The 14,901-nt window shown below is 30.8% G+C and overlaps 1 protein-coding gene across 6 annotated transcripts in view; it reads left to right on the top strand.

Annotated features, from left to right (window-relative positions):
• subdued (anoctamin 1) overlaps positions 1–13,122 on the top strand; it is a 219,881-nt gene extending 206,759 nt beyond the window's left edge. For all 6 annotated transcript variants that reach the window (XM_085816779.1, XM_085816777.1, XM_085816780.1 and 3 more), the window contains 3 exons: positions 2,277–2,467; positions 10,092–10,197; positions 11,285–13,122. In XM_085816779.1, coding sequence (XP_085672905.1) covers positions 2,277–2,467; positions 10,092–10,197; positions 11,285–11,518 — 531 coding nt within the window. In that variant the 3' untranslated portion in view covers positions 11,519–13,122. The remainder of the gene's footprint in view (positions 1–2,276; positions 2,468–10,091; positions 10,198–11,284) is intronic.
• Positions 13,123–14,901: the final 1,779 nt, after the last annotated feature.

Here is a 14,901-nt window from a genome sequence, read left to right as displayed (position 1 = left end):
TGTCCTTCAGCGATTTTTCGATTAATTTTACTACCACTTGGTTTTGATATAGACATACTGAATACAGAGGGCTGGAATAAACATGGTTAACGTTAAAAAGTTAACAAAAATTTATTCTTTCCACAAGAGATAAATCAAAATGCTGAAATATTTCTTCAAAAATATTCTAACAGTATCACAAAATGTCAAACGTTTAGCAAAAATCAATTCAAAACAGAGAAACTAATTCTATCTCACAACGAAATCGCTACAAATCAATCACAGCATTAAATAAACAAACAGTTCGCTAGAACTACAGCTACTAATGAGATGAGTTGTTTGTTCTCGGCTTTTATAAGCTTTATAATTAATTTCTCGAATATATTGGAAACATCTATAATATCTGGATTTTTGTGGATGGCAACAGCAATTACGAGATATTTATTTATTAGGTATTAAATGCACGCGCTGTTCTATTTTTAACCTTCCAACGCAGCTGTCTTTTCAAAAATCGTCTGCATTGCTAAGGCAACATGAAGCAAATCTAATTACTATTCTAAATTTTAAAAAAACTAAATAAATAAATAACTATGAAATCCGTAACAATATGAATTAAATAATAATTAATAATAAAGCAAAGTGCATGCACATGCATGCACCAATATATCGTACAAAACTATGATTGGAAAACTGAGACCATGAGTTCGGCCACATTCGGCTATCGGGGGATGCGTACAAGTTCTGAGTGCACATGTCCCCCAAAAGCCGAAGGTAGCTGAACGCAAGCTACTCACACGCATTTGTAATTTAAGTAGTGTGTGTGTGTCAGCTCGCTGTGAGTAATCTAACAACACTGAATAAATTATCGTTAATTACTTAGCAGTAAACATTTCATTTTTTTTTTCGTCGATATGTTATTTTATTATTATATATTATTATTTTCTGATATATTGGCCGGGCCGCAAAAATATATGCGGCCCGCAACAGATATTTTTCAATACTTATTAAGAAAATCGAAGAAAACAAAAAAAATTTGTCTTCGAAGCAACTAAAATCATTAAACCTCGTTTCAAGTTCAGTTGTTAAATTTGCAATTTTTTCTGCGTATTTTTGATACGAACAAGTATCATCTAAACTTGATTTGTTCATGCTGCACGTCGGGAAGTGCGTCAAATCTTCATTTTTAAGTTGCTTTTCCCAAAGAACTAGTTGACATTTGAATGCTTTAATTATGTCAAACATGTTCGTAATGATATGATCTTTTCCTTGTAAGGATAAATTTAAATCGGTTAAGTGTTTGGTTATATCAACCAAGAAAGATAAATCTTGTATCCATATTGGATCGTAAAACAAACTTACGTCTTGATTTTTCGTTTTTAAAAACTGACATATTTCTTCTTTCAAATCCCAGAATTGTTTGAGAATCCTGGAGCAAGATAACCAACGTCTCTCGGTATAGTAGGACAAACCCAAATATTCACTATCTAACTCACTTAAGAAAGCAGTGAATTGACGCTGATTTAAACCTCGAGATCTTATAAAATTTATAACTTTTTTTATATATGACAAAACATTCTCCATATTTATTACTTTCGTTCATAGAACTTCTTGATGTATAATACAATGCATATGATGAATGTTTGAACCGTGAATTTCACTAAGTTTTTTTCTTAGTAATGCTACGAAGCCCTTGTTTTTCCAGGTCATTGATGGAGCACTATCTGTAGCTACAGAATTTAATTTTGCCAAAGGTAGATTGTATTTCTGCAGAAGTCCAAAAATACAAGTAAATATTTGACATCCTTGATGTAGAGCATCATATTCACTTTGGTGAGCTGAATACTATTGAACTCATCAGCTATAAGACAGAATTTCTTCCATCACTAATAAGTAATTCATTTGTGGGCTATCAGTGTTCCTTGCTGGATCAAACTATATGCTATGAGCAATATATTTGCCTCACCATTTTAGATCATTAGCTCCTTCATTGTTAATGATTTCTTTGATTCAGCTATTAAGAACCCATATGCACGCAACAGTACATATCTTTTAATTTCTTAGTACTTTCAGCTTAGCCTTTTTAGTCTTAGGACATTCAGCTTCTTAAACATGAAATGCAGAATGTGTGATTTCTGCATTAGCTGATTTAAAATGAGTATGCAGGTATTATATGAAAATCATAAATGTATCCTTAAAAATATTTGACATTGGGAAAGATTTAAATCATATACAGTAAACATTCAGTGAGCTAATTTGAATCCCTGAACACAATTTCCATAGTGCTTTTTCTTTTGTAGGGAGTCATCATAGCTTTCACTTCTGATATGATTCCTCGCATTGTATATCGATTGACTGTATCTGAAGATTTCACTTTGAATGGATTTGTAAATCACAGCCTTTCTTACTTCAATACTAGTGATTTTCTAAATCAGTCTCAGCATTTAGTTTTACCTAATTCTAAAAACGCTGAAGAAGTGCTTATATGCAGGTGAGAGTTTCTGATGTATTTCTCTGTATATAAAATTTTACATGGTTTGAAAACTACTAATTTTGAATTTTATTTATTCCTGTTCAATTTAGCACAAAAGTTAATTTTGTTATATACCATTATCTGTATTATTGTATGAAAAATATATATTATTGTATTAAAAAGGATTGATTTTTTAGAATATACTCATTATTTGTTTTAATAAACATGTGAAATTCACTTTATATTAGGAAAAATTAATATGTAAAAGACAGTAGTCATTTCTGAAATAAAAGCTTGATTTCTGCTTTTGAATAACAAAAAAGGGGAAGAAAAGGAAAATGTCTTTCCCCCATGTAATGTTCTATAATAAGAAATTAATCTATACTGCATAACATTGAATTATGTTTTTATTAATTCAATAAATATTTTGTTTCTTTAGCCCTCCAAGTGTTATACGTTTCACCCTGAAATTTCAGAGTTTCCCAAAATGTCATAAATAAGCAGTATTTCCTTAGTTATAATTCTAGAATGACTCTTTCTCTTTGTACGTGGACTCCTTTCTTCTAATGTACAACCACCTTGAAACTAGATTTATCAGAATCTGTTAGAAATTTTCATGTGTAATGTCATGTAAGAGAAAGCCATCCTTCCATATCAAATTTTACATCTACAACCCTCAAAGGATTAGTTCTAAGATGTGCTTAATTATAAGCTATAATTATAATTGCTACTTCCATTTCTGTTCCACCTGCAAGGGAGATTAAGATATTTAAATAAATTAAATTAAATACTGTAATATTTTTATTATAAGGGAAATTCAATTTGCTAACAACAGTAATACTATTTATTAGTAGACATGTTATTTTTAACGTTCATATGAATTCAGTAGCAGAATCTGATTCTTTCTTGCCTTCTTTATTATCTTATACAGTCAAAAGTCGTTAATTCGGACACCCATAATTCGGAATGATCTATAATCCGGACCTCAAAGCTAAAAACTTTCTGCGCATGCGCCGCGTTGACGCGTGCACGTAAGACCTCTTACGACTGCGCATTTCCGTGTGCGCAAGCGCAGAATACGTTTTCGCGTGCGCGTTTTATGTATAACTGACGGTGTAAGCTAAAATTATCTAATTATCTATTTCAGTTAATGTTGATGATTGCGTTGTTCCTTAATTTTCGAATTGGATCCGGCTTATTATTTTTTGCAGACTGTAAGAGCAATACCATAAAAGTAAACTTGAACTTTCGATTATGTCAAATAGAATTTTTGATTCTGGAGCTCCCAAAGGATCGTACAAAACGAAAGTATGTTTCGATGTCCATCAAACAAAAAGTTGAATTGCTGCAAAAAATGGATAGACATGAAGAATGTGACAGAGAGGTTAGTGAAAACGAAAAAATTTCGATTGACAAGTTAGTCGGTATTCTCGGCACAGCAATTAACGGGACTTGAACAGCGGAACTTTGTAAGTGAACAAAAAATTATGTCTGTTTATAGAATTAAAAAGAAAGTATTATCACTTAAAACGAAGCAACTTAAACAACTTACATTGAGAGAAATGTTTAATAAAGTAAACAAATAAATATTAAGCTTTTTTTTTTTTTTTTTTTTTTTTTTTTTTTTTGTAAATTTTGATACCCTTTAGATCATAATTGTTCTTTATTTCATAAATTACGGTTTCATATTTTTAATTTTAGAATTTCTGCATGCCATCTTACGCGATTTAAACCGATGATCTATAATCCGGAAAAATCGATAATCCGAAATCGCCGAAGTCCCGACGAGTCCGGATTAACGACTTTTGACTGTAATATATTGTCGGCTGAACCATCTAGAGTATTGCTGATACAGTTCTTTTAAATCAATGTTAAATTATACTTTTCTTAAAAATAGAGAAAAAGCTGCAGATTTAAAAAAATGCCATTTTTAGTGAAGTTTAAATGAGAGGAAAAGTTTATCTTAACATTAAAAAATTACAACATGTAACAAAATACAGGAAATTCGTGGTTTAAGAAAATTATTTGTTATTAGTAAAATAATTGCTTTTATTAAGTAAATAATTCATAGCAAGATTAAATTAAAAATATTGGTATAAACAGATAATGAAATACTAAATGGATCATTTGTTAAAATGATAAATACAGTACAAAGTTCGAGATCCGGAATCGTCGGGACTTCCATGATTCCAGATTTGGTATTTTTACAGATATTGGATCATCAGTTTAAATCTAGTGAGATGGCATGTAGAAATTATAAAATTAAAAATATGAAACACTGATTTATGAAATAATGACTCATATAAATGCATCATTATTTCATAAATCAAAAAAAAGGGAGTATCAAATTTTACCAAAAAAAAAGCTTAATATTTATTTGTTTACTTTATTAAACATTTCTTTCAATGTAAGTTGTTAAAGTTGCTTTGTTTTCTTGTGCTAATACTTTCTCTTTAATTCTCTAGACAGACATAATTTCTTGTTTAGTTACATTGTTGAAGTCTTGTTTAGTTATATTGTTGAATTCACTCTTATCTGAGTCCTGAATAAATAAATTCCCACATATACTTAAGGCTTATTGAAGGCTGATGCTACATACCTTTCTGCCTGGTGCAGTCTCCGTAGGTTCCAAATTCTGCTACCAAGTGGCTCCCTTTGTCTTCCTTAAGTTATACCACCCGTTGCGGCCATATGAGCCCTTGCGCTGGTTATGGGCTTATGTGAATAACAAAGCAGTTATTCATAATTCAAATAGCACTAAATGTAATCTTTTGGCATATGAGTATTATTAAGAAAATCTATTTTTAGCATATGGAAAGAAATTTTTATTACATTTTTCCTTGTTAACATTTCTTAGTGCATTTAACATAAATCAGTAATCATCACCAAGCGTGATGTTAACACAAAAGTTTACCATATTCTTTATTATTCAATTACTAACATAAAAAATTGTTTAAGCATCTTTATATGAGACGTTACTTAAGTTGCCATGTGCTGATAAACATGCGGTGATGAAAGCAAAATAATATAATGATTCTCGAGGTTGGCGTCAGGGATATAAAATATTAGTAAATGTAAAATCAATGATGTATCTATTTAGAATGTTTCGGTGTGAGATGTATACCAAGCAGATATGGATTGGATCCAACTTCTCGATCATATAAAATTTATGCTAAAATGATTGTTTCTTCAATAACAAGGTATATTATTTAGTGCTGAAGGGAAGTTTCAAATCTGGACTCTCCACATGTTTTATTATGCACGGGGCAGGGAATTAAATGTGCATGCGTAAAGCATAGGGGCAAAAATTATAAAAAATTATTTGTGGCTTTGAGGTCCGGATTTTAGATCATTCCGGATATATTGGACGTCCAGATCTCAAACTTTGTACTGTACTGCTTATTTTTAGAGCCTTTTAAACCACACATGAATCAGTAACTAATCTTATAAATCTTATTTTCATCTGAGAAATTACTTTTAGAAGAAATAGATAAGGTAGTCTATAAAATTATATTTAAAATTGTGCTTGAAATTCCATGATTTTTGCATTCAAAAGCTTGTTAACTCTTTCGCATCGAGAGAGGGCAAAATCTCAATTCCCCAAACATCGAAAACGCCCGTATCTAAGAATTTCTCCTGGAATGCTTTTCCTTCCCCCATGACAAGTTGAATACTGCAGCGCTAACAATAGCCTTACTTAAGTAAAGCAAGAACTTCTTTCTTCGACGCTTTGACACTGTGTGAAGTTCCCCCTTGGGACAGGATTGCAATTTCGGGCATCAAAAGCTAAACACTGACAGTAAACAAAGGAAAGGAAGGAACAAAGAAAACAAGGAAGCTACTTTTAGTAGCTTCAAAAGAATGATTGACACGTGATTTAACAACACCTGAAAGCAATGAGTAATGCAGTAACGTGATGGGGGAAAGCACTGGGTAGGAAATTATTCAGGCATTTCGGGCGTCCAGCCGATGTCTGAATGTTTGGGCGTTTGGGGCGACTTCGATGCGAAAGAGTTAAATATTAGACTTCTGTGAACTTACTAGTTCTTACTAGTCTTTGGCAAGATAAACATGCTCTAGTCCATAGTTGGCAGTCTTTATTCATATTGGGCCATATGAAACATTGTTATCAATTTTATCATGGATCTTATTCCAGGATGAGATAAATTATGGGTTGATAAAAATATTTTCTGCTAAAACTTTGCAGGGATATATAGTCTATTATAATTTGTAGCAGTATCACTAAATTTTCTTGTCACTGTCTGGCATAGGGATTTGTAGGATTTTTAAGTTTGGATTGCTTTTCAGTGTCTCCAAATCTTCATCTTCTTGACAGTCTTCTATAGTTTGTAAGTCTACTACAGATGGTACAGAAATGGTGTCTATGCGAAAGAAAGCGTCAGAGACGGTATTTTCACCCCCTTGTATGAATCGGATATCGGTTGAGAACTGGCCAATATGTGACAGTTGCCTAGCTTGCCGTGGCGGAGCTTTTTCCAAATTTTGTTGGAAGGCAAATATTATTGGTTTGTGTTCTGTGTATATTGCAAAAGTTCTTCTAAGATGTATTTGAAATGTTTCACTGCTGTATAGATGGATAAGAGTTCTCTGTCATAGGCACTATATTTTTGTTGTGCTGGTGTCAAATTTTGGGAAAAGAAACTTAAGGGTTGTTTTTCATTTTTCACGATCTGATGTAAAACGGCTCCAATGGCAGTATCGGAAGCATAAGTTGTTAGCGATATTTCAGCCTTTTCGAATGTTTTAAGTTTGTGGCATGAGTAAGTGCATCTTTTAAAACTTGGAAGGCATTTCTTGTTTCTGCCGTCCAGCTTATTTCTTTTCTGCAGTTCTTTTTGATACCACTGAACAATGTTGTTAAAAAGGTTGTTACAGTTTCGCACAATTTGGTATGAATCTGTAATAAAAATTCACCATACCTAATAATCGTCTTAAACTAGTAAATGGCTTTGGTTCTGGGAAATTTTTGATGGCATCAACTTTCTTTGAAAGAGGTTTAAGTCTTTCAGCTAACTCTTTGTATCCCAGGAACGCAAGTTTTTTGACCGAATTTACACTTTGCCGCATTAATACACAGGCCATATTCATTTAGTCTCTCGAAGACTGCTCGTATATGTTGTGGATGAGATCCTTCATCAGGGGAAGCTATTAGAATGTCATCCAAATAGAAAAACACGAATTCTAGTCCATTCAGCACACTGTTCATGAAACGTTGGAACGGTTGGGCCGCATTTCATAGGCTGAACGTCATGAATGGGAACTCAAATAGTCCAAAGAGAGTGAGAATGGCCGTTTTCGGTATATCTTCTTCGTGAACCGAAATTTGTTAGTACGCTCTAATGAGGTCTATGGATGAGAAAACTCTTTTTCCAGCTAAAATAGAACTGCAATCTGTTAAAAATGGAAGAGGGTACCTATCAAGAATCCTGGCATTGTTTAACGCTCGATAGTCTCCGCAAGATCTCCAATCACCTGATTTCTTCATAATGAGATGTAGTGGGCTCGACCAGTTACTTTTGGATGGCCTGCATAAACCCATTTGGAGCATAAATTTAAACTCGTTTTCAGCCACTTTGAGTTTCTCAGCTGATAGTCTACTAGCTTTAGCGAATCTACTAGCTTTAGCAAAAACTGATGGACTTTGGTTTAGATATAATGTTCAATATTTTGATTTTTAACTTTATTATCAACTACATTCAGTTTTAACAAAACGGAAAAATCATTAATGATACATTTATATGCATCATAACGGAATTTAAAATTGGAATATTATTATTTTGAAAACAAGGAGTTCCATTTGGTTGTTAACAATGTAGTACCATCAATTAACTTGCAATTTTCGGAATCTACCAAAAGGTTAAAATTTACAAGAAAATCCATGCATCTTATCGATTTGTTTACTTCCGCAATTACAAAAGACCATGTGAACGATCGTCTGAGTCCAAGATCAAACTTGAGTAATTTTGGCCATATGTTTTGATTTTTGTGCCATTTGCAGCAAAGAGTTTAATTTTGAGATGTGTTTTTTATCTGAAGGTAAGGGAGGAATGACAGAAATTTCTGCCCCGATATCTGTTAAAAATTGGGTAGCTGATTCTTTGTTGTTGATGAAAAGACAACTCAGCAGTACCCCTTGTCCTTCCGTTGTCAATGAGAGACGGGGGAGCTGGTTTTCCTGGCTATTTGGCTGTGATTTTGATGAGAAGTTGCATGGTTGTTTACACTTAAATGACTTGTCACCGAATTTGTTATGATAGTGACAAATATCACTAGATCTGTTAACACTGTAACTCCTATCTCTTGATTTGGATTGGTTACGACAATAGGGACGTAAAGCAGAAACTTGTAAGCTAAGTTCACTAACCTGTTTCTGTAAACTTTCAATCACTTTTGTTTTTACTGTTATGGATGAAGCAGCAGCAATTTGGAGAGTAACAGGGTTTAATTTCCAAATCTTATCGGCCATTGTAGCCACTTTTGACAAATCTTCACCACTAACCAATATATGCATATTAACTGGTAAACGCTGTAGCCACAATGTTTTTAGGAAAGTATCTGTTACTTAATCGCCTGTCAAATTACACATGTCACACAGCAATTGAGAAGGCTTTTTGTCACCCAGTTCTAATTCACTCAGTAATTTTTGGGTTTTTTTCAGTTTCTGAATCTGTATATAATGAAATTAGCCTATTTTTAATTCCCTGATATTTATTATCTTGTGGTGGACTTACTTGTGGCGGACAAAATATTAGATACTTGTGACAAAATATCGGATTCAATGGAACTTATAATCATATTTTGTTTGATCTGCATTTATTTTTGCATTTCTAAATTGTACTTCTAGTTGAATAAACCGTATTTTAGGATCTGGCTTCCAAAAAGGAGGAACTTTAACGCTTACGTTGGCAACAGACGCAGTTGTTGCTTTAATTTTGGTTTCCTTGTTGTCAGCCATTGTAGAATTCAATCACGCTCGGGCCACCAATGAAATATGCAAATGTAAGAAAATAACACTTCTCTGACCCCAATAGAATCAATATTTTATTCCTTACAACGCTATATATACTTATTCATAATATGTATTTCCATTTTACATGTACATCAAATCGCATGATAGAATACTGACCTTTGTTTTTCACGGAGACAAGAAAATGTATTGCCGTTCCGCTTTAACTAAATTAGAAACTTGACGGAATTGAAGCGACGCTACAATGTATCCATTGAGTTTAGATTTACAGATAAGAAAATTCATTTGCTTGCAGTTCAAAGTACTTCCTGCTCTTATATTTCCAGATGCTTCCTTCACTTGTTTTTGATACTATGGAAAATTATGTATAAAATAACTCTTTTCTGCATTTTTTCTTTCAGATTTGGGAAAGGGGTGGTTGTTGCTTTAAAAAATATAATCAATTAATTTGCTATTTCTCAGCTCAATATTACTGTATTTTATGTATGTTTCATTTTAGTTTTGGTAGTTTAGTATCATAAGCTGCCTCCCTCCACCACCCCCCTTTTTTTAAATCTTTGTTCCTGATTTTTAAGAATTCGCTTATTATAAAATTTTATATCATATTTTTCTTTATCGAAAGAAATCCCTTATAATTTTCAATGTTTTATTTAGGTATCGAGATTATCGGAATCCTCCATTTTCTGAAAATAAGTACGCATATAGTGAAGAATATTGGCATTTACTCTCTGTACGTTTTGCATTTGTCCTTGTATTTGAGGTAAGATTATCTCTATCTATGCATATCTATAAAAAACATAAAATTTTTATACTAAATAATTTATATTGTTAAGATAGTTTTCCAACACTTTTTTTAAATGAAAAATTGGAAAGTCTCTGTTACAGTTATTTTAAAAGGAGATTAAACTATAATTTGAACACTGAATATGTTTAAATGTAAAATTCTACCATATTGGAATGATAAATTTTGCTGTGCCAGATAAATACCAAAATAAAATTTCTTACAACAGTCTAATTTAGTTCCTCAAAACCATACGTGAAAATCTCTTAATTAAGGAAAAGAGATAAACTGGAAAATATTAATTCATGATACTTATTATTATTTATTGTATTTCATATAATTGAGTAATACAGATCATCTCAACTTTATGCAATATTTGTCATGCTTTTAGTAAAATTCTGCATTTGAGATTCTAGTAGAGATTTACAAACAAAGACTAAATACTTCAAGTGCTATGAAACTGCTCTTCTGTCAGAGTCATCTTCAATCAGCCGAAATTTTGGTATCTTGAATTTAGGGAGAATGTCCTTTCAACAGCACAGTTAGCACTATTAAAATTTTAAAATCATTCCTAAAGTAGATTTTGAAAGATTTAGTATCCTGATTGAAAGAGGGGAGGGAGTATGGAAAAGTCTAAAACATTAAAGCTTATTTACTATGATATTTCATAAATATCCTTGAAACACAATTTTCAGCCATGTTGCTAGATACAGCAAAAGTATTGTTATAATTTGGGATTTGTCAAATCTCAAAGCAAGTATCATATTTGTACAATTGACAACACTCATCCAGTCTAGGATTATAACTTTGTCCTTGAATTAATTAATTGGAAAGATTATTTTCTGTAATTTTAAATATTTTCTAGTTTCAGAATTATTTATATATTTTTGCTTTCAAACTCAAAAAGTATTTTCTTGTAGCTAAAGAATGCTAAACAGATTCATTTAGATTATTATTCTAATGAATTGCATTGCTTGGAAATAGTTTTATATATAATTTTTTAGCTCAAAAAATGTCCCAATGTTATTTTGTTAACATTTTCTGTCTCCATTATTTATGGTTTCAGAATGTGATATTGATGACTACAACTCTGACACGTTGGCTTATACCTGATATTCCAAAGAAACTTATGGAAAGGATTCGACATGAAAATTTTATCACAAGTGAAATCATGATTGCTCAGGAATTGCGCAGAGCTAAAGGTCTTACATCTAGTCTAGAAGACAAAAGTACAGGAGATAGTATGAGATCTCCTAATCCTGCTTATGATAATCCTCTCATAAAAGAAGAACTAATATAATCTGCTTGCAGAAAATCTTAAAGTTGAACAGTACAAAATGTTCTAGTTTTAGTTAAAAGTCACAGTTGCCATCTGTAAAATATACTTGTTGATAACTATAGTTGTCATCCATAACTTATCTGTTTCGTTGAGGAATCCTTCCACGTGCATGTCATGAAAGCTGTATAGAAATTAAAATATATTTATTCATTTTATAGGGAATTTTTATGCATTTTTATTGAAAGTATATTTTATCAAACACAGTACTTGCCATTTTCACTTATGAATAAGTACTTAAAAATAAGCAGTCATACATTTCAGTCTATTTCAGATTATTCTTAAAGTAAACAGAATATCTAAAAAAAAAGCCATGAACTATTTGATAGGAAACAGATTCTTGTAGCAGTGAACTCTCTTGATATAGAGAATAATAATATTTCAAATGGGATTTAAGTTATAATCATGAACTGTACCTTGATATATTAAATAAAATCACATTTGGACATTATTTTTAATGAATGCATATGCTTCTACAGAGATTATTCCTTGGCATTTTTGCTATTAATCCTTGTATTTGCCCTAAAGTACTGAATGTAGTTTCTATTGAATTTTTATCTAAGAAGTTTTGGTTTTCTAAGTACCCAGTCTTAGACTATACTTCATACACATTTTAGATCTGAAAATACAAATTTTATTATTTTAAATTGCACATGTCTAGATACAGATTTTTGGGAATTTAATCTATAATTATATTTTTCATTTTTTAGTAAACCTTCATTTAAAATTATGGATTATTTTCAGAAAATTATTCTGCTGCTTCCTTTTTTAATACATCTTTTTTAATAACTGAATTCTAGATTCTGGAAATTATCTTTAATTTTAATAAAAAATTTTCTTTTCTAAGTTTCCGACATTACTTTTAATCTATATTATTCATACTCTTTAATATTTTGTAATAAATATTTGTTGACCATAAAGGTGTTTTTGGAATTTATAGGATTGTGATATATAAAATTTATTCTGGGACATAATATGAAAATGTTCATTAAGTATGGTTTGATACTAGTCCAATAAAATTTTTAAAGTGTATATATGTGAATGTAATCTCATTTTTAAATATAATTTGTTTTTATAAAATGCAGGAAGTTTTCATTTATGCATCCTCAAAGTGTGAATATTTTTATTTATAGACATTGGAGTATTTATGTTAGAAGAATTAATTTTTGGGATTATTCATGCTAATGAGCAATATAGAACTGTTTAGGATAGTATAGGACTTGAAGAGCTATTTCTAGAGTTGAACTAGGATTGTTATGAAGTGTCTTAGTTTCGAAAACTGAATTTTGAATTCTGATTTAAATAAAGATGTATTTTGTAATATCACTTCTAGTGGGGGAAATCATTCAAATGCTTAATAAACGTGTTTTCAAGTTTGCATTTTTCAGCCTTCTTTTATTATTATTATTATTATTATTATTATTTAATTTTGAGAATGTTTAAGTGATATGAAGATGTTATGACTTCCTTTGCTCATGAATACATTTGTCTTTAAAATGTACATTACCTTTACAATGTATGGATTTTTTAAATTAGTTTTTTAATAAAAATTTATTACTGCTTTTGAATTGGTTGGTTACATCAATAGCTTTTATAGATACGCAAATAACACGTAAATAACAAGGCATCCATAACATGATGGCTATATAAAAGCCAGCTTAAGAAATCCATAATCATAATTGCCCATATGACAAATATCCACTTGGATAAAAGCCCATGTAGCCTGTAATGCCATATACAAGAAAACAATTTTCCCATATTTTTAATTTTTAATGAAGCAAATTCTTATTTCAAAATTGAAATAATCTTTAAATTAATATTTATAAATTATGTGTTTTTTATCCAATTTATGTAAACAAGAAATTTAGAATTTATAGAAGATAGAAATTTAAGACAGTTAATGAATCTTGGCATCAAATTTCGACCCACTTTCAAAGTTAGCAAAAAATTCTGCATCCACATGAAAGAACACTAGGTAGCTTAATAATTAACCACCATGAGATTAATGCTGGAGATACTTGAAATTATGGACTCCCAGAATACAGCCCTTATGTACATCAGCATATTATAACAGGAAATTTAGAATTTATAGGAGAAAGAAATTTAAGACAATTAATGAATTTTTCCACCAAATTTCGACCCACTTTCAAAGTTAGCAAAAATTCTACATCCAACCATTCGAAAAAGATCTAGAAACTTTCAAGGATCTTTTCACCACTACGAAAATAGACAAAGCAACAACAGTAACAACTTTAGTATTGTTTTAAAGACTTTCTAATATAATCTGATTAAAAAAAGAATTCCATAGCACAGTTACCTATCAAAAAATTAAAATTACCGTGAATATACTTAAAAAACGTTTCACTGCAATTCATCGAAGACTTAAAAATCACTATGAATAAATTTTACAACAGATTTTCCAACCTCTATGCATAGCCTAAATTTCACAGGATCCCAGTCAAATTTCAATTCCTAGCTAAGGGGACCTGAAATTATATATGAAAGAAATAGACTACTGTTTTATTTAACACTTAAAAAAGTTCTTTTTATTAAAGATGCATTCAACTGGATAATAAGTAACAACGAACCAATACTAGAAGTACTTCGTACTTAACACTAAACATTAAAAATATTTTCTGTTATGACTTTAAGAATTTATACGTGGCTCTTCCTTTACAAACAGTCTTTGACAGTCTACTATTCTTTTTAACAGACTTCATTGCATTTAATAATGCTTTTTTTAAGCAAATCAACAGCATCCTGACGGGAGCTAACACAAATTCTGAAATTTATAATTTGTACCTTTTAACCAAGGAATTTTATTTTCAATAACAGTTATCTCAAATACAACGTTCCTATAACTCTAACATTTATAGATACATGGATGATTATTATTGCAATCAACAACTTCAATAAAATAAAAAATGATCTCATTTATCCCTCATGTTTGGAACTCAATAAAACTAGCTTTCAACAAGGAGATATTAATTACCTAGATTAGCAAAACATCGATTTTAAAGATATAAAAATTTACAACAAAAGAGATTTTGATTTCCCTATTATAAAATTCATTCATTGGCTTTCAAATACCTCCAAAAGAATAGTACTTATTAATTTCTCATCTAAAGTGAAATGATAATTATTACTTAAACTAATCAGAGGTCATAGTTGGATGACTACGATAAGAAATTTAATATAAATATGTAAAACGATCTGGTTTATTTCACTTTTAGCTATTACTTATACTATCTTTCTACTATTTTGTCAATTTAAATAAACTGGCAAAGTTTCTTTTACTAAAAAAAATGGGTTCTCTAGTTTCAAAGATATACTGTAACCCATATTAC

This window comes from Stegodyphus dumicola, chromosome 5, assembly GCF_044657685.1.
Source record: "Stegodyphus dumicola isolate Sdum_Otavi_A_Nest chromosome 5, ASM4465768v1".
Taxonomy (NCBI): Eukaryota; Metazoa; Arthropoda; class Arachnida; order Araneae; family Eresidae; genus Stegodyphus; species Stegodyphus dumicola.
Note: the sequence above shows the minus strand (reverse complement) of the source record. Positions and strands in the feature narration are given on the sequence as shown.